This window comes from Hemicordylus capensis, chromosome 2 (assembly GCF_027244095.1).
Source record: "Hemicordylus capensis ecotype Gifberg chromosome 2, rHemCap1.1.pri, whole genome shotgun sequence".
Lineage (NCBI taxonomy): Eukaryota > Metazoa > Chordata > Lepidosauria > Squamata > Cordylidae > Hemicordylus > Hemicordylus capensis.
Window position 1 is genome coordinate 222748889 of NC_069658.1, and position 23819 is coordinate 222772707.

Below are 23819 nucleotides of genomic sequence, written 5' to 3' on the forward strand. Positions count from 1 at the left end.
TCTGCCTAGACTTCTGGAGGGATTTGGAGCCGTTCAGTCATGGAGCAGTCTGCTTCATGCAGTGGTGGGCTCTCCTTTGCTGGAGGCTGTCAAGAGAAGCAGGATGGTCAGGGATATCATGTCAGGGATGTTGTAACAGATTTAGGGGAGTTGGATTAGAAAACCTCTTCCAACTGTAAAAGTCTATGAAATGTCCTTAATGTGTGCATTTTGTACAGGGCACTGAACTGTGTGTGTGATTAAAATGGCACAGATTATGAACAGCTCTGCCTATTGTTTATGCAATCAGGATTTGGCAATTGTTATCTCCTGATGATTTTCCTGAGAACTTCTCTAGCATAATGGCTAAGTGACTGAGCTACAACTCATAAAGTTCCTGGCTCCAGTCTTGCCTCGCCATGAACTTCCTCAGTGACCTTAAGTAATGTACATTTCTCAGACCCTGTCTTCGATATGCAGGTAACAACACAACAGCCTTGTAAACTGGGCTTGCAGTAGCAAGCTTGGATTGATCCCTTTACTGAGCAGCATCTGCCTTGGTTTGCATTTAGATGAGTGACCAGGTGAGCACTACAAAGGATTCCGTAGCTCAGATGTTTGCATGCAGAAGGTCCCCACTTCACTCCCTGGCAGCATCTCCAGTTAGGGCTCGGAAACACCCTTGTCTGAAACTTGGAGAGCTGCTGCCAGTCTGTAGACAACACTGAGCATGTTATAAGGCAGCGTACTATGTTCCTAGGTTGGTGTAGTTTAAAAAATGTATGCCTGTAAGTCAGGCCTGCTCAACTTAAGCCCCCCCCCCCAGCTGTTTTTGGACTACATTTCTCATACTCCCCAGCCACAGTGGCCAATAGCCAGGGATTATGGGAGTTTTAGGCCAACATCTGCAGGAGGGCCGAAGTTGAGCAGCCCTGCTGTATCTGAATGAGGAACTCGGGGATCATTAGTTGGTTACTCTGCTTTTTAAATGCAACTTTCAACCCCGCCTACCAGAGAGAGGAATCCTTCTTATAGATATACAGGTTGAGTATCCCTTAGCCAAACTGCTTGGGACCAGAAGTGTTCCAGATTTCAGACTTTTCTGGATTTTGGAATATTTGCATACTGTGATGAGATATCTTGGGCATGGGATCCAAGTCTAAACACACAAGGTTACTGTACACTGTATTTTTTTTTTTTAGGTTTTATTTAAAGTATAGAAACAAATAAGCATTGAATTTACAATAACTACAGGTAGCTGTAAATGTATGAAAACTAATGGTGAGAAAATTTTCAACGCAATAATGTTGCTGGTCATGTTAGACTTAAACATGGTATTTTAGGTGGAGATGAAATTCACATTTCATGTGAAAATAATGTCGAGTCAGTGCTGCGGGTGTACACTGTGGTGGTTTCCGGATTTTGGAACATTCCGGATTTCAGATGTCCAGATTAGGGATACTCAACCTGGGTACAGAGGCAAGCGTGCCTCCTGTAATACAAAGTCCTGACTTCCTATGTCTAGAAGTAGCTGAGAAAACTGCCAAAGTTTGTTCGAACCCTTTCCCATACATTTCCAATGGAAGAGTTTTCCTGGACTTTGATGACTTTTTCTGGCTTTTTGATAGTCTGGCCAAGGTCTGGAACCTACCTGTGAATATGACATTTGTCTATCTTTTGTTGTTTGGTCTGGAAATTTCATGCCAATGAGTGAGCCCCAAGCAGTTATATAGATAATGATTCAAGTATTTATTGCTTTTGGCCAAAAGCCATTGCAAAATTTACAAAATGGGGTAAAGTAAAACAGTAAAGATGCCAGAAGAAATGGAAGAGAAAACAAAATTAGTCAATTTCCAAAGCATGAAACCATGAAATAACTACAATCCAGAAATAACACACATGGAGAAAATATTCGTATAATTTTCAAAGCAAAGCATCACCAGAGCAGGTGGTGTTGTTTTTAAGTATGAAGCAAGCCTGCTTATTCCATAATGAAAAGAGAAGTTATTCTAGAACCCCTTATCTTGCCAGAGGTTGCTGCGTCTCCTTCCGCTGATTTCCATCTTGGCGTCTGCTTCTGGACTTTCTGTAAACCAAGAAGAGGTTGATGAGAATCATTGGTACACGACCTCTTAATCCTGGCCTAAGGAGGTCTTGGATGAAGCCCAGGGCAGGAAGGGAGTGGTGCGTATTGCATCAGTAGATAACACTTTATTTATTGTTAACAAGTATATCCCGCTTTTTTTTCCTGTGAGTTTTACAACACAAAGGGACATACAGCAATAAGAACATGCATAAATTTAGGTGGTCCTTTTATGAGGCAGTTAGCTCATCAAGTTGCGCCCTGCTGTTGTGGCATAATAAGGTCTGAAGAAGTCCATTCTCAAGAATTTAATATAGCCCCCCTTCTTTTTGAGGTACCATAGATGCAGCTGGATTTTTTAAAGACTTCAGCCTGTTGGCCACTACCTGCAGCCCACCCACCTTGCCTGTTTACCACCCCCCAGATTATCTGCTGCCTCTGCAGCTAACCCATTACAGTTCCAGCATATGGCAGCAGCATGCTAAGCTTCAGCTGTGGTGCAGTATGATGACTACATGGCCTGGTTCCTGTCACTGGTTCATGACATCATGATGCTACGCCACACCTGGAGCTTATGAAGCTGCTGAGCCTAGAGACTGTAATGAGGTAGCCATGGAGGTGGCAGGTAATCTGGGGGGAAGACATACAGGTGAGGAGCCCTTGGTGGCTCGTGTTCTTCGAGCACATCCATCCAATTACAATTACACCTTTGTGCCACTACCACCAGAACAGCTTTCCAGGACCAAAGAGCACCCCTCCTCACATTTTTTGAAAAGCTTGAAAGAAGCACAAGGAGAGAAGCGGGTGCTGCAACCTTCCCCTGCTCCCTTTGCCTTTTTCAAAGCTTGTAAAGGCTCATTTTGAAAGGGGCTAGCCGCCCACCAGAAGCACGGGGCAAGGCAGCTTCTGGTGCCTCGCCTCCAGCCTCGCAGTTCCTTGGACCACCCCTGGAAAATCTATCGCCAAAATGTAAAATGAAACCTAAACTGGATGACTAAATGACTTCCCTTTTGTCTGTGTCTATCTTAGTGTTGTGAGCCGCCCCAAGCAGTAGTGCACTGGAGGGGCAGGGTATAAATATTTTAAATAAATAATAATTAATAAATTAGCTGCATTGGGTTGCCAACACTTCCCCAACTCAGTTCTTGTGCCTTTTTGAAGCAGCCTGACATCCAGCACTTGAGAGGATGATGTTATGATCATGGTTTTCTCTCCAGGCCAGGAAAAGCAAATTGCCTCTGTGTTGAGACTGCTCTTGGAATCGCAAGTGCAGAAGCAGTAAAGAAAAATGTAGCAACCTTTTGTATGCACTCATGCCACAGAGGGACCGATTACAGAGATGTGGTCCTCTTGGCTTAACCTCCGTCTACAGGCTGGTGGTTTGTTTACTGTTTGATGCTCTTCAGGAAGCCTGTGATGGAGCCCAAATGGCTGTTCTTGGCGCACTTGCTGAGCAGGACAATGGTCCGTCTCCGAGCGGATGAAGGCCCTCTGTAATTTCCCTTCCCTTAAGGAAGTGGGGTAATTGGTTCCAGCTGGGCTGTTTCCCACCCCTGTCCTCCTTCCTTTGCCTGGGTTTATTTTCTGTGTCCTCTCTCTGGGAAGTCCAACCTATACCGGGTGGCTGGTGTTGCAGTTTGGCACGCAAAGAAGAAAAAGATATGCAAAAGGCATCTTGGAGCTTAGCTGGCTTCTGTGAGCATGAGCTGCCTCAGAGAACAACCTGCTTCAGTCAGATGCATGCATGGATATGCACACACGATCCTAGGATTGTAAGGTATCAAAAGGTGATACAGAAGAGGAGAGCTCGCCTTGTGGTAGTGAGCATGAACTGCCCTTCTTCTGCTAAGTAGGGTGGGGTCTCCTTAGATTGCACTTGGATGGGTAACTACATTTGAGCACTGTAAGGTATTTCCCTTGAGGAAGGGTTCCCAACCTGTGGTATTCCAGATACTGATGACTATAACTCAGCAAATTTGTTGTAGCTGGGGATGATGGGAGTTATAGTTCGACAACATCTTTGTTGTTACCACAGGTTGGGAACCCCAAGTAAATCCCACTGAGTCAGGCCCGTGCTCCATCTTGCTTAGTATTGCCTGCACTGACAAGCAGCAGCTCTCCAGGGATTTGGGCAGAGTAGAGTCTCCTCCCCCCCCACACACACAGTCTTATCAGGAGATGATGTCAGGGATTAAATCTTCTGCATGCTAAGCTACCAGTGAGCTATGACCCAATACCCATAATATGTAGCTGCCTTCTATGGAGTCCAACATTTGGTCCATTTAACTCAGCTTTAACAGGCAGCATTTCTCCAGGATTTTAGGTTCAGGGGTTGTTCCCAGGTCTACCTGGAAATGCTGCCAAAGACTGAATGTGAGACTTGCTGTACACAAAGCAGGTGCTTGACCACTGAAGTTATGGGCTTTCCTTATAAATGAAACTGCTTCCTACTGAGTCAGACCTTGGTTATTCTAGATCAGGCCTGCTCAGCACAGGCCCCCAAGCTGTTTTTGGACTACAACTCCCATAATCCCCAGCCACACTGGCCAATAGCCAGGGATGATGGGAGTTGTAGGCCAGTATCTGCAGCAGGGCCAAAGTTGAGCAGTCCTGTTCTAGATAGATACAAAGAAAATAAATTGCCAACAGCCCATGAAGTACAAGAGATCTTGTCTTCTCTCCAAGTAAATCTCAGTTGTATACAACAGATGTATGGTGAAGGTTCACAACAGCAGGATTTGGTAACAACACAAAATCTTCCCCTCCAGCTGTACCAGATGTTCCGGGAAAGAAAACCCTGGTCTTGATTGAGTCCTCAGCATATGCAATCAAACTTGTGGATATACTCTAGTTCAATTGTTCCACAACCTGGAGTCTTTCTTTAAAGTTCTTTTATAGCAATTATTTTACACAGAATGAGAAGATAGTTCATCTCCCAAAGGGACTCGGTGTATAAAGAAACAAAGGAGACAGTAAGGTTGATGAGAGACAGGGGTTCGCAAGTTAGTTGTACTGTAATTCCCATCACCCACAACTTCAGAGTTGTAGACCAGAAACATCTGGGGTTTTAGTGTTGGGAACCCTCGTCTAGACTACAGTTCTGTGCACCCCTGAGACTAATCTACCAATTCAGTTGGCAGGGACTAGAGACAGGGCCTTTTCAGTTGTGGCCCCTTGGTTTTGGAACACCCTTCTGGAAGAGCTTTGCTGTGCTCTCTCTCTCTCTCAGGGCTTGTTTTTCTCTAAGGGCCCATCTTCTTAGAGAGGTTTTTAAATGTTTTATCTGCAGTTTGCATCTGGTGGATTTTTTCAGCCTTTAAACTTGGTTTTAATTGGGTCTTGTCTTCATTTTTTTTAAATTAATTTTATATTGTTTTATCTGTTCTACTAATTTTGTGAACTGCCTTGAGCAGTATTGCACTGGAGGTTTACATATTTTAAATAAAGAAAACTTAAACAGCATTTCCGAAGGTGTTTTTCCACACACTTTTCAGTGAACTAAGCTGGCCAAGGGTCTTCACCCCAGATAATATATCCTTTTCTTTCCCCCAGTCCCCAAGCTGCCCCAAATTACTAAGCATCTTATTTTAAATGCACTTGGGAATTCCAGGGATGTGGATCCTCACCCATTCTGACTTTTCTGTGCTGATCAAAGGCCCCTGTTTATCTGCCCCCTACTTGGAGACCCAACAGGCATTACATCTGTTGACATTGCTTGAGGATATGAGTGTGTGTGAATTATGGCTGGGTAGCTCAGACTTTCCATTGCTAATCCAGTTCCATCAGGAAAGGCAAGGCTGGCTGTGGGTTTTGATAACCACTCTTTAAGAGATCAGGGCAATTTGTTCCCAACAGCAAACCTGGCCAATTGCAACCATCTGCTAATCCTTGAACAGCTACTCTGAGAGCAGCCAGGGAGGATCAGACCTTCCCATTGGCACTGGATTTTTTTAAAAAAATGTTTTTCCTCAGGGGTCAAGTAGCAGAGATTTTCTCAGTGCTTCCAGATGACAACCAGGAAACTCTTTTTTTTTTTTTAAAAGTCAGTTGTAGCTTTTGTTATGCTCATTAGCAACTTTTGCATTAACTCAAGGCTGCACAACTTTAGCCATCCAGCTGTTGCTGAACTACAACTTTGGCCAATGGTCACCCTTGAGTAGTGATCACTGGGGATTATGGGAGTTGTAGTCCAACAACAGCTGGATGGCTAAAGTTGTGCAACCCTGATCTATAGGGATCCTTAGCTCATCAAACTGCAATTCCAAGATACTTGGAGCAGAAACTGTGAGAGACCTGGTTAATATAAAATTGACCAGGAGCATAAATGTAATTGGGTGGATGTACTCAAAGAACATGAGGCCCCTCCTCCCGAGAAGAGGTGCTACCAAGGGACCCTCACCTGTTACCCCCTTGCTCACCTGCCTCACTTGAGTGGGTGGATGGTTTTTTTCCTCTCTTGCGAGAGCAAGAGTGAAAGGAGTCCATTTGCCTCTGACCCACATTTGCCTCTGACCAGAGGGCTGGGAAATCATGGCATTTGTGCATGTGAACATAAGAAAAACCGGCTGGATCAGGTCCATGGTCCATCTAGTCCAGCATCCTGTTTCACACAGTGGCTCACCCTGCAACTAGTATTTAGAGGCATCTTGCCCTGATACCAACCATGGTTTTTGTGGCAGTAAAGGGTGGATTGACCTTTTGTTGTGGGGACAACCAAAACAGGGCCTCTGATGTTGAACTAAGATAGAGGTTCTCAAATGTAGGTTTCCAGATGTCAGACTACAACCTCTATCATCCTCTGGTGCAATGGCTGTTGCAGGGGACAATGGTTGTAGTCCAACAACATCTGGGGACTCAGATTTAAGAACCCCTGATTCAAGGGAACAGGCTGACTACATGTGCTAGGTACTTTAGAAAGTAACAAACAAAACAATTAGGTGGGTCTCACAATCAGAGAGTCTCACAATCACAGAGCATGCTGGAGAGACCCCGAGTCAGGAGGCTGCTTTTTAGCCTCCCGGTCAGGGGTCTCCTTGTGAGTTGCTGCGGCGCTGGACTAAGGGGAGGGCTTCTCAAGTAGGTTAGCCGCTTGTAAACCACTGGGCTCGCCTGCGACCCTGGTGGTTTACACGAGCAGCAAAAATCAGGCTAGGCTCTCCTAGCCCGATTTTTGCTGGTTGTGAGAATAGCCTCAATAAGTTCCTGCCCTCAAAGAGGTTACAATCTATAGCCTACACCAATTAGACATGGGCATGTGGGGAGTGAGAAAGTGGAAAGAACCCACCCACTCACTGCCATGAGGGCCAGCTGGGAAATGGCTCCCTGCATGGGGATGAGTGGGGCCTTGGCAGGGGAACTGGGGGTGGGGCTTGGGGACTGTGTAAGCCCGTGAATTTCTGTCTCAAAAATTTGGTGGTTACAAAAAATGGGGGGAGTATCTTCTGATGTCTTGAACACAGGCCGCTTCAGGACGTTTTATGGTACAGAACCAAAAGACGTTTGTAGCGTAGGTGTGCTCTGTGTACATACCAGCTACCAAACCACATGCATTTGGGGGCCACCAGCTTATCTGAAGTGGGTGAAATAACTTTCCCAGCCTCCATGAGAGCCCCTAATCTTCCGCATCTGTTTGAGGAAGAACTTGGATATGATGTGATCAAGATAGCAGCTCTGCTTCAGGATCCGGCCTTGGCTTATGTTTTGATTGGCGGAGAAGCTGTTTAGATTAATCCCGTCTGATCTGATAAGGCGAGAACACTTTGCAGCTGGCTTCTGTCAGCCTCCCTCTGCTTCCCTCCCCTGCTCAACACGTCCACTTGCTTCCCAGTGTCTGTTCCCACCATTTTCTGTGGAAACGGATTTGACTGTTTTTCTGTCAAGCTAGGTCAAAGGTCTGGCAGATGCTTCTACTGAACAATTGGATGTGATTTCCAGGCTCCCCTTTCCAAATCCTCATTTCATGAAGTCACTTCCTGGAGTGATGCCAGCACTGGTCTCCTGCTTCCCTGATTTCCTACAGTTCCCACAGGTCTCCTCAGTTTTGCTAAACCATGTGTACAAATACACTCTGAGCCATTTTAAACTTCTGTGCCCTGACAGTCCACGCACCAAGAAAAACTAAATTCCTAGATGGGTAAAAATGATGTCGAAGGAAAGCTTTGTGCAGTTTGTTCTGCATAATTTTGTTCCATGCTTGCTACTATTTTTGCATAATCTAGTTTTGCTAGTCTAAGGGAGGCATGATATGCTGTTGAAGGCACTGAAGAACCCACCCATCAAGATTGTCAGCTCTATCTGAAACTATTTCTGGACTGGAGATTCATTCATTCATTCATTCATTCATTCAATATAGTGTGCATGTGCGTGTGCTTGGCTTACAGGGTAATTTATAGAAATATTTCAGAGTTGGCAACCCTAATCAGCCATACTAGTTAAAATGGGACCTGTTTGTTAGAGGCAGTTTTCTTCTGAAATTAGGAGTTTCCAACCTTGGATCTCCAGATGTTGTTGGACTACAACTTCCATCACCCCCAGCAACAATGACCATAAGGATGGGATGTGGTGACAGCCAAAAACCTGGATGGCTGTAAGAGGGGTCTGGATAACTTCATGGAGGAGAGGTCTATCAACGGCTACTAGTCTGAGGGCTATAGGCCACCTCCAACCTCAGAGGCAGGATGCCTCTGAATACCAGTTGCAGGGGAGTAACAGCAGGAGAGAGGGCATGCCCTTAACTCCTGCCTGTAGTCTTCCAGCAGCATCTGGTGGTCCACTGTGTGAAAAAGGATGCTGGACTAGATGGGTCTATCCAGCAGGGCTGTTCTTATGAGTTGTAGTCCAACATCTAGGAATATAGGAAGCTGCCATATACTGAGTCAGACCATTAGTCTATCTAGCTCAGTATTGTCTTCACAGACTGGCAGCAGCTTCTCCAAGGTTGCAGGCAGGAATCTCTCTCAGCCCTATCTTGGAGATGCCAGGGAGGGAACTTGGAACCTAGATGCTCTTCCTAGAGTGGCTCTATCCCCTGAGGGGAATATCTTACAGTGCGCATACTTCTAGTCTCCCATTCATATGCAACCAGGGTAGACCCTGTTTAGCTAAGGGGACAAGTCATGCTTGCTGTCACAAGACCAGCTCTCCTCTCTGGGGACCCAAGCCTGAGAAACCTGCCCTCGAAAATAGGAGCAATGGGGCATTGGATTTTAAGAGGGTACAAAAGGAGAAAAGAGGAGAGCATGTCTTGTGGCCACAAACATGAATTGCCTCCTTTCCTAAGCAGGGTCTACCTTGGTTTACATTTGGATGGGTGACTACCTGTGAATGCTTCCTTCTGTAAGCTATTGCCCTTAAGGGATGAGGCCAAAGCTCTGTGGAGGAGCAGAAGGCCCCAGGTTCACTCCCTGGCAGCATCTCCAGGTAGCCTGGGAGACACTCCTGCCTGAAACCTTGGACAGCTGCTGCCAGTCAGTGTCATCAATACTGAGCTATATAAATTAACTGTCTGACACGGTAAAAGGCAGCTTCCTATGTTGCTATATTCCTATGAGGACACATACAGGGCCCTTAGGGGACTGCTGGGTAACATTTTCTAAATACTTACACAGTAAGGTGAGCCAAAAAATGGCAGGTCTCTGCCCCAAGTAGCTTCCAATCTGTCAGTGGGGAGGGGCAGGGGTTGACAGTGGCCTGGGTGGCCTTGTTCTCTGCCTCAAATCCTCCCCTTTGCTCATCCCGATCGGCCTTCGCTGTCCCCTTGTGTCCCATCCTCTCCCTTTGTCGCCCGTCATCTTCTTGGCCGTGGCTTTTAAAGGCCTCATTCTTTGCACTTCATCTCCTCTCCAGCTCAAGAGGAGGAGGAGGAGGAGGAGGCAGTGCCTGCTTTAGTTCTCTTGCTTTCGGGGCCTAGTATGGCCTTTTCCTTCGGGCCTGAGGAGCTAATTTTGGAACGTGTGATTGATGGCTCTCCCTTGCCTCCTGCGCAGAGTGTCAGGAAACAGCCTGAAACCCGCCTGGCCCGAGCCGTCTCCGCTCTCTGCTGGTGTCCCAAACACGTCCGTTCTCCTGATTCATGCAAAGAGCATGTTTTTATATATGTGTGTGTGTGTGTGTGTAGGGGGGGATCTCCGTCCGTTCTCTCTGCACCAAAAACCCCACCCTTTGGCCACATTCTCATAGCTGAGCTCTGATTGTTCTTCTACTCGACTGCTGCGCGGGGTGGGGGTGGGTGGGAGAGCTTGAAAATCCACAGTTTAGGCTTCAGCCCAGTGTGGGAAAGCCAAAGTGTCAGGAGGAGGGCCTGTTAGGAACCCTGCACTGCCCTAGGATTGTTCGGGGCAGGATTAAAGCCGTGCCCCACAGCCGGAGCCGAAAGGCAGCCGTCTGGAATGGGAGCCAATTTGGAGATGCTGCCAGAGGAGAAAAAGGAGAGCAGGAGCTGATTCTATGCAGGCAAGTTGGAACAGGAGGGGTTTTCCTCCAGTAGTTCCTTGGTCGAGAGGTGCCAGGGTTTGAAGTCTTCCTGGAAATCGTGCACCCCAGATCCCAGATGTGGAGGGGAGGCAGCTTGTACAGGTGCAAAAGCACTCTTTTATGTGGGGGCTGGGCTGGGTTGGTGCTGCCCCATGCCAGGGCTTTTATTAAGGAAAACTCAGAACTGCACAATGGTATGTGAGTGTAATTCAGTGTGTAGCATGCACCACTACAACACGCACCAACAGTTTTCCCTGTAACAGGACTTCCCAGATATTGTTGACTACAACTCCCATCACCCCCAGCTATAGCCTTTGGGTGGGGATGATGGGAGTTGTAGTCAACAACATCTGGGAAATCCTTTTACAGGGAACACTACACACAGGTACATTTCCCCTGTCTGTGCACACGTGCACATATTCTTTGTTGCTTAGAGTCACATTAATGACATTGAGAATCCTACCCGGAGTGGGAGAATATCCTCAGAATGGGGAATTTGGCAGCATGATTGCAGAAGAGTGTTCCATTGATTGGTGGAGACTCTGTGGGGAGTAATAGTGGAGTCTGCAGTCAGCATCTTTTGCAGGGAAGAAGAAATGGGGCTCTTCTGAGTTCTAGAGGAATCGCCGTTGCTCCTGAGGGCAGAATCCACAGGTGGAAATTGCATGGAAGCAGATTTAGGCTCAATATTAAGGATTGTTTCCAAACTGCAAGAGCTATTTGACAGTGGAGCAGCCTGCCTCATGCAGTGGTGGGCTGTTCTCCTTTAGGAGTTTTCAAACCCAGGCCGGATAGCCATCTGTTAGGGATGCTATAGCAGTTTCCTGCGCTGAGAAGAGGGGTTGGACTAGAAGACCTCCAAGATCCCTTCCCACTCTCAAATGCTATTATTCTAACCCGTCCAGGATCCATTCTGCTTCAGGGAAGGGCAACTGGAATATGCTGGTAGGGCCTGCTGTGTGGTGGACGTGAGTAGAACTGGATGAGACAGGCTTATAAACAGGGTGGTATCTCAATCAAATGTGGAGAACGGGCCCTGAATTCAGTTTCCACAGAACCTTGGCTGTCTGAATGCAAGTGTCTAGTCCTTATTGTCCCAAATGTGTTTGAAGGCGTGTGGATAGGGCCCAATGAAATCCCACCAGTCTGCAGGGCCTGCTGAATATTATTAAGTAATGTTAAGGTTCTTCCTCAGTTAAAGAGACCTGAAAAGTGTGTGAGTTTTGGGCAATGGATCAAAGAATCTATTGACATTTTGCAAATAGGGAAAAATAATTCTAAAGGGGGGAAAACGTGTTGTATGTCATAACAGGCATTTGAGAAAGTGGGGGGGGGGTGCCTCTTCCATGGGTAATTATGATTTTGGAAGAAGATCTTTCTTTCCTGCATGGGAAAGGATGGCTCTTCTAATATTTGTTTGCCACCTGCAGTTTTTAAAATGAGTAGTATTAAAAATAGTATTGGTTACTTTTTTTTTTAACTGCTACCTGATTAATTGCGGGCACCTCTTTATTTCGGCAAAGTATTTTAATAGATTATTCTAGCCCGTTAATTGGACTACAGTTAACTCTCACCCTCTCTCACCCTTTACTGATTGTATTGTCCAGGCTCGGAATAGCCTGCAGTTCTCAAACTTGGATCCCCAGATGTAGTTGGACTCCACCAGCCTCTGCCACTTGGGCTGGGGATGATGGGAGTTGTAGTACAGGGGCAGATCTACCATGAGGCAACTGTATGTGGCGAATGCAGGCCGGCACCAGGACTGAGAAAGCCGTGTGTCACCTGCCTCCACAGCCACCTGCCCCCCCCCCCCAGTGCTGGCAAAGAGCCAGTGTGTAGACTAATGGCATCACCGCCTAGCAACACATGCTGGGCTGTGACATCATTAGCCCGCACACCAGCTCTGACTTGGCAGGAAGGCTGGCAGTGGCAGGAGGCTGGCACCACTTGCGTCACTACCTTATTCTTGTTGTCCGACCTCTGGGGCCCCAGGTTTGAGAATCTATTGCTCAGAGGGGGTCTCTCATCCAGGGGATAAACTTGCCTGGGGCCTGTTTAGCTTTAACAATTGAACTGCATCACATGTTCATCATGTGTGTCCCCCCCCCCCACCCGTTGCTCTCTTGGTAGGGTTTTGTGAACTTGGGGAGGAACATATGCACAGAGGAAACTGATTAGGGCAGGTCCAGCATCTGTTTCCCGACAGGCAGATGCCTCTGGGAAGCTCACAAGAAAAGCATGAAAGCAGCACTTATCTCCTACTGTATTTCCCAACTCAAAGGTAGCCTGCTTCCGAGCATGGAAGTTCTATGCAGTCATCATGGTAAATAGCCATTGATAGACCTCCATGGGTTTGTTTTGTCCCCTTTTAAAGCCATCTAGACTAAGTCTGTGGCCATCCCCTGCATCTTGTGGCAGTGAGTTCTATAGGTTAATAATGTGTTGTGAAGAACTTCAAACCCAACACAGCATCCCTCCAATTGCTGCTGTTAGTGTCTACCTTTGTAGATTTTTAAGATTATGAGTCCTTTGGGGAGAGGGGACCATAGCTGTCACCTTCCTATGTACACTACTTTGAGAACTTTTTCACTGAAAAGCAGTATATAAAAAGCAAGAATAACTGTCTTTTGCCTCTCCTGGATCTGCAGCGAGTCACTTTCTCTGGTCAAGTTCAATGTAGTCAGTCAGTTACAACCTCTTGCACAGAGCAAGGGTTGGACTAGAAGACTTGCAAGGTCCCAGCTCTAAAATTCTGCCATTTTACTGGGTTACCCCAAGCTTAGGAGAAAGGAAGGAGAAGTTCTCCCTCTTTCTTCTACTGTTACTAGTACTACAAATATTGATATTCTGCTTTTCAATAATTTCTCAAAATGGTTTACACAGAAAAATAATACATACATGCATAGTGGGGCTTCCTGTCCCCAAAGGGCTCACAAACAAAAAACAACAAGAAGTTAAATACCAGCAACAACCACTGTAGGGATGCTGTGCTGGGGCTGTCCCATTACTAAATTTAAGAGGATCACCAGGCTCAGCTAAGGTGCCTCTTAGCTTAGCAGGGGTTTCTCTCTCCTCTCTATCATACCTAATTTTATAAACGTCTTTTATGCCCCTCTCTAAGCCTCAAATGCCTTCTTCTCCTCAGGAAAGGACTCCAGCCTCCTGATCAGCTTGGTTATCCTTTTCTTCATCTTTTCAGCTCTGTCTTTTCTTTTTGGAGATGGATTGAACTGCACACAATCCTGCAAATGCTGCTGCACCATATACCATCTCTTGAGTGTACCTGCCCCTGCGTTCTAAAGTCTATAGAAGTTCTAGTACATATCATTCTTCACTCTCCCATTGTACAAGGGAGAGAGGGATTGACATGTACAGGTGAAAGTCGGAAAATTAGAATATCGTGCAAAAGTCCATTAATTTCAGTAATGCAAATTAAAAGGTAAAACTGATATATGACGCATTACATGCAAAGCGAGATAAGTCAAGCCTTAATTTGTTATAATTGTGATGAACATGGCGTACAGCTCATGAAAACCCCAAATCCACAATCTCAGAAAATTAGAATATTACATGGAACCAAGAAGACAAGGATTGAAGAATAGAACAATATCGGACCTCTGAAAAGTATAAGCATGCATATGTATTCAGTACTTGGTTTGGGCCCCTTTTGCAGCAATTACTGCCTCAATGCGGTGTGGCATGGATGCTATCAGCCTGTGGCACTGATGAGGTATTATGGAAGACCAGGATGCTTCATTAGCGGCCTTCAGCTCTTCTGCATTGTTTGGTCTCATGTCTCTCATCCTTCTCTTGGCAGTTCCCCATAGATTCTCTATGGGGTCAGGTCAGGCGAGTTTGCTGGCCAATCAAGCACAGTACACTGTATACTTTTCAGAGGTCCGATATTGTTCTATTCTACAATCCTTGTCTTCTTGGTTCCATGTAATATTCTAATTTTCTGGGATTGTGGATTTGGGGTTTTCATGAACTGTACGCCATGATCACAATTATAACAAATTAAGGCTTGACTTATCTCGCTTTGCATGTAATGCGTCTGTCTCATATATCAGTTTCACCTTTTAATTTGCATTACTGAAATTAATGGACTTTTGCACGATATTCTAATTTTCCGAGTTTCACCTGTAGAACAAATATCTCTGAGGGTATCTGCCAATAATGCAGTGTGGGCTAGATAAATATTTAACTGCAAAGATTGCTCATTTTCTATCTACAATGATTAAGAAGAAATTTCTTAAGGAAAATGCTGAGGCTTGTTTGCGGGTGGGGATGTTCTGAAATCTAAGTTGTAGGATTTGATTCTCCCGGGCTTTCTACCTTATTTGGAGAAGCCCACTCTCCAACCAGTTACTCTAATTGAGGCCTAGTCATCCCTCAAGCCTGACTATCACTATAGTACCATTATTATACTTATATGCAGTGTTTGTGAATTTTTTCTTGGATTTTATTGTATTTATTGTTGATTTGCCATGATCTGCTGATGAACATTATCCCTGCTACCTCGGTTATCCCTGCTAACTGAGCAAGGCCTGTGAACCGCTTTGAGAACTTTGGTTGATGAGCAGCATGTAAATGTTGTAGTAGTAGTCATCGTACTACTAGTAGAATGTAAATACAGTTTTTCTGTCTAACTTTGGCATACTGTTTCTCTAGATTCACAGTCTCCTCCTCAGTGGCTGCAGGACAACATAGCAAGAGAAGATGGCTCAGCCTGCGCACCTGAACCGAAATCTCCCAGGTAATGAGACATCTGCAGGTAGGATCCTGTCTGAAAGTGTAAAAGTTGGGGATGCACTGGAGAAGCTAGTGAAGTGGGTAGGATTGCTATGCTTCCCCCACCCCCACCCCCATGAGTCTTTATGTATGTTTCCATTAAGGATGTGCACGAATTGTGATTTGAAGAGCAATTTGTAACACATCCCCAGCACCTTTAAAAGGAGGAGAGTAGGTCCATACCTGCTCCTCTGCCGCTTGCCCGCAACTTCCTGTTCGGGTGGCACCCTCCCTGAGGGCTGCTGGATGTGTTACGAATCGCTCTTCGAATTGTGTTACAAATGTGTTATGAATCGCTCTTCGAATTGTGATTCATGCACATCCCTAGTTTTTATCCCCCCTACCAACAAAACACAAGTTTTATTAAAGTTTTCATAAGGAACACTTTAAAAAACAACAAACCCACACAAGTGTTCTAAATTGAATGAATGGTGCCTATTTTCTGTTTCTTTCAGCACTGAAGTCATATTAAGGCTGGGGTTCCCAACCTTGAGTCCCCAGATGTAGTTGGACTGTAAATCCCATCATCCCCAGCCACAATGACCAAGGATTAGAAACTAGGATTATTAGGAAACTAGGATTAGAAGCAGAGAACAGAGTGCATCCCTCCAAGCATTCCAGGGTCCCCCTGCCCTGAGATGTACTGAAGGATTCCTATATTGGTAGCTCCTCTTTCAGTGCTCGTGCTCTTTTTGTAATTCCCTTTTGATGTGTGTGTTGGCTTTTCAGACCTGGGTGGCCCCTTCTTGTATCGTGATCAGGACCAAGATGGAGAAAAGGCCTCTTACTCCTTGGAGACCCCCTATGGTTTCCAGTTGGACCTAGACTTCCTCAAGTATGTGGATGATATCGAGCGTGGCCAAACCCTCCGGAAGCTGCCGCTGCACCGGAAAGCCAAAGGGACCAAGCAGTCACTGAGCTCTTCCCGTAGCCAGCCAGGAGGCTGGACTTCCACGGAGTCGCTTTCATCGACAACTAGCGAGGATGGAAAACCTATCTTTTCCCCACGGCCCAAAATGTGGGCTGTTTCCTTGGAAAGCAAAGAACTGGTGAACAAACAGAGCTCTCTCCCTGTGTCTCCAACTCCCATCATCCATCTTCTCCCACCTCCTTCTCCCAAAAACCTGATGAGAAACGCACGGGTGGAGAAAACCTTACTAGAGACCAGTAAGAGGTTGGAAGAAGAACAGCTCAACTTACTGGAGGGAGGAACCTCTTCAGCCGCTAAGAGGCCTAGCAGTCCTTCTAAAGTCACATTCCCCCAGAATTGCTCGCCCTCCTCCATCCCTCTAGGAGAAAGCCTAGCCAACGCAGTGGGCTTTGGAAGAATCAGTCCCTCCAATTCAGGCAAGAGCACGCCAGCCACAGCGGTAAGCCCCATGCACCTTCATCACGTGCGTGAGCAGATGGCTGCTGCCCTCAAGCAACTGAAGGAGCTTGAAGAGCAAGTGAAGACTATCCCAGTTCTGGAAATGAAGATTTGCAAGTTGAAGAGGGAGAAGGAAGAGTTGGTGGCTGGCTTATGGGAGAAGTTGGAGCCAGATACGGGCAGGGAGTGTGTCTTCAACTTCCCTCCAAGATCCCCCAACATGAGTACCACCAGTGTGAGTGAAGAGGGATTTCAAAGCAGCCTTGAAATTCCCACTGAGGTAGACCATGAACCTGACTCTTCAAAAGCAAGACAGAGTAAAATTGTGGAGTTGAAGAAACTGACGGAGAAGCTGTCAAGTTCAGATAGGGTTGCAAAGGTGGGCAAAGGAGCAGCACGTTCTTCAAAAAACGAACAACACATGAGTAAATCTATTGCTGTTGGGGAAGAGATCAACATGAATGAGGCTGTTTTCTACTACCGGTGTCAGAAGCCATGCCAAGAGGTGGCTGTTGGGCGAGAAATCGAGACCAAAGACGCAGAGGTGTGGGTAATGGAGTCCTTGCTCGGTGTCTCTTCCGAGGCAGAGAAGGAGATCCAGCTCCTTCAACAGACTGTCCAGCATCAAAGAGAAGTCATTGCTATGTTGGAGGGACACCTGAAAGAGGCTGCCGAGGAACTAGAGGAGTTGCGGGTGGAGGTTTGCTCAAGAATTCCGAAGAACCTGATCAGTAAGGAGACCATGGCCCAACCGGAGATGGTGGAAGCATGCACCGAGGCTGTTCCAACAATGCAATGCCAGGCTGTAGATGGCCATGTCCAAATGGCAGACAAGGGTGTCCTCTGCTCTCCACAAGTGGTGAGTGTAGGAGTTGGCTGTGACTTCCCGTGGCAAGATCACGCCCCTGTCCAGTGTGGAGCTAAAGCCACACAAGTCAAACTAGAGATGGAAAGCAAAGGTGCAAAGAAGATCGACTCCACTGCTGCAAAGCTGGATCTGAGCACAGCTGGAGATGCATCAAGAGTAAAAGATGCAGAAGTCAGAAAACGGGCAGTTATTAAGGAGAGCAATTGCACCAAAGTATCTCTGGTGGCACAGACTCCAAGGAAACATCCAGAATCACGTTTGCTCCTGCAATCCACAGCAAAGGAAGAGGCGAGTGTGACAAGGGAGTGTGCAACGAGTCCTGTGGGGAGCACAGGTGAGTTACTTTTTTAAAAACATGGCATTCACCAAGGCCTCTTTGTGAACAGCCAAAATCTGTGTGGGGGTCACTTCGATCGTCATGTCCCTCATCCTGTTTCCCTCCCAGGAACCCTCAAATCCATCATGAAGAAGCGGGACGGCCCTTCCAGGACGGATGCTGGGAGTGGAAGAAAGAGCCTGCAGTTTGTGGGGGTTCTGAATGGCGAGTACGAATCCTTCTGCTTTCTCTCTTGGGGATTGGGTGGGAGGGGTTGATCCAGGATGGTTCAGGCAGCAGCATGCTTTAACTTCATTTCCCCCCACACAGCCTTCAGGGTGGTGGGAGGATTACTTTTGTAGTCTATTTTCTCATGTGGGATGTGTGTGTGCTTTTTGTACATATCCGGGGCAGGGGGGCGGTCACATTAACTGGAGGAAAACAGGTCTTACCTGCCCCTCGGTTGCTCCTCCTCTGTGCGCCCCCACCCCACCGCAGCGCGGCACTGTTTATATTAAGCATCAAGGTTGTGTGTTTGAAAAAGCCATGCTGCTCCACTTCTGTGTTCCCAGAAGCCTTTGGGCAGCATCTGGAAGGAAGTGGTGTTTGAGCATGTGTAGACACCATCTTGAGTGGTCCTCATTACCCTCCTCTGAATCTGTTCAAATTCATGGCAACAACAATAAAAACATTGAGGTATCTTGAGGACTAGCAGACAGTTGGAGTAAAAGCATTCATTCATGCCTACTAGAGCCCATTTTGTCAGATGCAAGAGTGCTGTCCTCTGTTAACATGTGCACACACACAAACCAACTGCCAACAGTAGCACCAAAAGACCATGAAATCCCAAAGGTAGAACTGGTGACCGTTTTGTGCAGAAGTCCAGAAGCGCAGTGACCGTTCATGACATCAGTAATTGGCAAAAATAACAGAAGCTCTATTTACACTTGTCTGAGTGTACAATGTATACAGCTACAGATCTGTGCACCGATACTGCTATTCACGTTATGTTGAACGCAGGTACAGAAGTACACTCCCTATCTGTATTAGGCATTTAGAGGGCCAGTATCCTGGTTCACTTTTAAAATGAACATGGGTACAGTCATTCACACAAACACATGTACAAGTGTACAGACACCTGTACAGCATAATGTCTGAATTGGGTTCTGTTCACAAAATGTGGCGATTATGGCCACAGATTTGGATTGCTTGAAAAGGGGATTAGACATTAGAGTATACAGACATCTGAACACAGGTACAACATAAAAGGGGTGTGCAGTCCTCCCTCCTTTTCCAAGCCACTCACTCGGCGGCAGCTTGATTCTGGCCTCTACGCCAGCTGGATAAGGATCTTATTCTCTCCCTTGCCACCTCCGTCTGGCCACCCTTACCTTTGGCAGGGTCCCCCACCCCTGTACTTGTGAAGGGGAATCCTCAGTGGATTCCCCTTTACAAGTATTTTGGCTGCCCTAACCACCGAATTGGTTTGGTCGAACAATGTGGCTCGGCACAAATTGATTCAAATTTGAACTGAACCACGTTTCTTGGTTCCATGCACATCCCTACAGCATAATGGCTGAATGGGGCTTTGGCCACGCTGCTATCCTAATTTTAATACTTACAGCATATTAATTTAGGGCTCAGTCTAGACCAGAGTCCTCTCTCCTGCTACAGATGCTAAATTAGCACAGCAAAGCTAGGACATCACCTGGGTTTGTGGTTGTTGCGCTGAGTGAGGTGTCCATCCGAGTTGCACCCCAAGCCTCCCCCAGGGAGCCTGACCCCCAACATCTGTCACGGCAGGTATGAGAGCACGTCCAGTGAAGAGGAAGAGGGGCAGGGGAGGCCCCCCAGGAAGAGCCCTCCCCTCAGCTCTGACAGTGACATGGCTGGCAGCACCGGCAGCTCTGACGAGGACTTGGTCGCCACTCTGGAGTGCAGTGACAGTGACGCCGAGAGTCCCGTTCTGAGGGTGATGCAGAATGAGGGAAAACTAGGCTGTGAGCAAGAGGGAGCCGATGAAGAGGATGATGCAGAGTTGGCCCTTCCAGAAGTGAAAGAGAAGTATGTCCCACTTAGGCTATGGTGAGAGGGTTCCTAGCTTCCCCAAGGTGTCCCATGCATCATTCTGGTCCCGAAGGCTTACAGGGAAAAGAGTTAGGGGTGGAGGCATATCTGTTGTCTTCCTTGAAGTGGATTCTCCCTGCTATAGTGTAAACAAGGAACCAGGCTTTGCCCGAGCTGATGGATCCCCTGCTAACTGGGCTAAGAGGCACCTTTTACCATGGTGATTCTCTTTATTTGGCAGGGGGAGAGTAACTGGCCCTATCCACCCCCAGCACAGTACTTCCAGTGACTGTTGCTGGTGTCTATCTTGTGTGTGTTTTAGAATGTGAGCCCTTTGGAGACAGAAAGCCATCTTATTTATTTATTATTTCTCTGTGTAAACCGCCCTGAGCCATTTTTGGAAGGGCGGGATAGAAATCGAATTAATAAATAATAATAATAATAATAATGTGGCTTCAGATCACATCCCCTGCTGTGGACATGTTGAATAGCCTTGGTCATCTCTCTCTCTCTCTCTCTCTCTCTCTCTCTCTCTCTCTCTCTCTCTCTCTCTCTCTCTCTCTCTCTGCCTCTGTTCTTCTATCTCTACAATGGGCCCAGTAGATTGTCATTTCATGGGGTGGCTCTAAGGCTGCACAGAACAGGGCTCACAATCCAAAAGGAAACACAAAGGGAGAAGCCAGCCACAGCTGCTACAGAGATGCTACCCTGGGCTAAAGAGGCCTAGTTGCTCTTCTGCGAAATAGAAGAGAGCTGCCACTTTAAACATGGGGCTGAAGCTTAGAGATAGAGCATCTGCCTCTAAGATACAGAAGATCTCAAGTTCAATCCTTGGCAGACTTCTTCCTAAAACCTTGGAGAACCGCTGCCAGTCAGTGTGGAGAATACTGAGCAAGGTGAACCAAGGGTCTGACTCGGCAGAAGGCAGCTTCCCATATAACCAGCTAAGAGAGAACCTATAATCTATATATTTAATTCTCTAAGGCATACCCGTGGCTAATCCCATGTGTGGCAGATCTCACAAGAGTTTGGAAAGCTGCCAGATAGGCTAGCCACGGGGTGGGTAGGAGAGGGGGAAATAGCAGCTGAAGAAAACTGCGGCAGGCAAAATGGCGGGGGACAGGCGGGCAAAACAGCGGTAATTGCAGCTGGGGGAGAAGGCAATGATGGTGGCTGGCCAGCAGAGGAAGAAGCCAGGTGGGCAGGGGTGGGTGGGAGAGAAAACGGCGGTGACAGGGAAAATGGCGGTGGGGGGAGGTGGCAGCAGAGCAGGCAGCTAGAGGCACAGATGCTCTGTGCCCGGCCCAGCTAATATAACTTAAGAGAGCAATTCGGAGCTCATTGCTCTGAATTGTGCAAAGACTGCATGGCAACTAACCCTAATGGTCCACCTCCTCGTCTTTGTCTCTTCCAACATGTTTGAGCTGAGTCCGCGGATGAGAGAGGCCTGCCTGGTCGTTCGGAGCCACCTTGGCCATGGCGGAGCTGCCTCGAAGAGCAAAGAGATGGTATGTTGATGTGCTGAAGGCAAGTTGGACTGGCTAGCCCAGGGATGCTCAACCTTGACTCTCCAGATGTTGATGGATTACAACTCCCATCATCCTATCACAAGTTGGGTCTAGGGTCTGAGTCCCTGGAGAGCTACTGTCAGTCAGTGTAAGAAGTCCTGAGCTAGATGGACCCAGAGTCCGACTTGGTAGACAGCATCTTTTTATATTTTTCTATTTAGGGGAGAGTGCTGGCTATTACTCCAAAGCTCTGAACAGCTTGGATACAGGGTACTTCAGAGACTGCTGTGTTTGGCATAGACCCTGCCGCCTATTAAGATCATCTGGAGAGGTCTAGTTATGGTTGCCACCAGCTAGTCTGGAGACAACACGGGGGACAACATGGATAGGCCTTGGGCCTGATCCTGCAGGGCTGTTATGTTAGATTATTTATTTATTTATTCTGTTTCTATTCCACCCTTCCAAAAACGGCTCATTGAATATGTCAGTTTGGGGAGGGGAGCTGGCCTCACAGTAAAGAGTGTGAATTATCCCCTTTGCTAAGAAGGATCTACCCTGGTTTACATTTGGATGGGTGACTAAGATCTTCCCCTTAGGGAATGGGGCCGTATTCAATGCAAGGCCCCATTCCTTAGGGAATGGGGCCTTGCATGCTGCAGGTCCCAGGTTCAATTCTTGGCAGTATCTCCAGATAGGGTTGGGAAAGACTCCTGCCTGAAACCTTGTAGAAGTTACTTCCAGTCAGTGTAGACCAGGGGTGTCAAACTGCGGCCCTCCACCTGTTGTTGGCCTACAACTCCCATCACCCCTGGCTACTAGCTACTGTGACTGGGGATAATGGGAGTTGCAGGCCAACAGCTGGAGGGCTGTAGTTTAACACCCCTGTTGTAGACAATACTGAGCTAGATGGACCAATGGTCTGAGGAGTTATGTTCCCAGTTCCTTGCTATGGAAAGGACTCTTACTTAGACTTGTTGCTAAACTAAATTTCTTTTGTAATGAATAGGAACTTGTTCTGAATGTGAAGCTGTATTTTGTTCCTTATTCTTTGAAAAAGCAGCATGGTCCCATGCTCATGGTTTCCCTTCCATTTTTGGCTTCTAGCTCTCTAGCTCCAGCCTCGTCCTACAGGAATGGTTCCGTGTCTCCAGCCAGAAGTCCTCTGTGGCAAGCGAAGTGGCTGAGCACCTCCTGGCCTTTTCCGAAATCTCACCGGCCCTGGTGGCCCATGTTGTCAATCTCTCGGATGGCAATGGCAACACAGCCCTCCACTACAGTGTCTCTCATTCCAATTTTGACATTGTCCAGCTTCTGCTGGACACAGGTGAGTGGAGGAATCTCTCCAAGCAGTGGAGACTTGAGAACAGCCTGTGTTGCTGCTGTCACTCAAAGAAGATCGTACAGGATAAATGGTCTTGCTTAGTAGAAGGTAGCTTCATGTTATGCATATCTAGCTCAGTATTGCGCATTGTGTCTGTGGGTTCACGTACGGCAGAGTTATCCCGGGTGGTGAGGAGTATAATTTCTGCTCCTTCTGCCTCAAATCAGCTCCCAGAGATACTCTGTTGTGACGCCTTTAGTGGGTTCTTTGCGAATAAAATCTCCTGTATTCGGGCCAACTTGGACTCCACTATTTCTGCAGGGTCTGTGAGGGAGGTATCCAGCAATCCCTCTTGCAGTGTTAGGTTGGATGAGTTTCAATCTGTGACTCCTGATGATGTGGACAAGGTGCTTGGAGCGGTACGGCCTACCACTTGTTCTCTGGATCCTTGCCCGACCTGGCTGCTTCGATCTAGCGGAGAGATTGTTGGAGATGGCCTAGTTAATATCATAAATGCATCGCTGGGGGAGGGGAGGGTGCCTCCTTGTTTGAAGGAGGCAATAGTTAGACCTCTTCTTAAGAAGCCTACCCTGGATCCCTCAGCGATGGATAGTTATAGGCCAATCTCCAATCTCCCCTGGCTGGGCAAGATAATCGAGAGGGTGGTGGCTAACCAGCTCCAGGCGGTTTTGGAGGAAACTGATTATCTAGACCCATTTCAAACTGGCTTTAGAACGGGCTATGGGGTTGAGACAGCCTTGGTCGGCCTGATGGATGACCTTTACCGGGGAATCGACAGAGGGAGTGTGACTCTGTTGGTCCTCTTGGATCTCTCGGCGGCGTTCAATACCATCGACCATGGTATCCTTCTGGGTCGCCTGGGGGAGTTGGGAATAGGGGGCACTGCTTTGCAGTGGTTCCGTTCCTATCTCTCGGATAGATCCCAGATGGTGGTGCTTGGTGACAGTCACTCCTCAAAGCAGGAGCTGTTATATGGAGTCCTTCAGGGCTCCATTCTGTCACCAATGCTTTTCAATATCTACAT

At 47.1% G+C, this 23819-nt stretch overlaps 1 protein-coding gene across 6 annotated transcripts in view; it reads left to right on the top strand.

Moving 5' to 3' along the window:
* KANK3 (KN motif and ankyrin repeat domains 3) overlaps window positions 1-23819 on the top strand; it is a 54998-nt gene that overhangs the window by 11459 nt on the left and 19720 nt on the right. For 2 of the 6 annotated variants that reach the window (XM_053292766.1, XM_053292763.1), the window contains exons 2-7: window positions 15206-15308; window positions 16055-17896; window positions 18008-18107; window positions 19682-19942; window positions 21363-21453; window positions 22558-22777. In XM_053292766.1, coding sequence (XP_053148741.1) covers window positions 15254-15308; window positions 16055-17896; window positions 18008-18107; window positions 19682-19942; window positions 21363-21453; window positions 22558-22777 — 2569 coding nt within the window. In that variant the 5' untranslated portion in view covers window positions 15206-15253. Of the gene's footprint in view, window positions 1-10348; window positions 10514-15205; window positions 15309-16054; window positions 17897-18007; window positions 18108-19681; window positions 19943-21362; window positions 21454-22557; window positions 22778-23819 lie in introns of those variants that run through there. The other 4 variants (XM_053292767.1, XM_053292768.1, XM_053292765.1 and 1 more) reach the window with 3 other exon arrangements.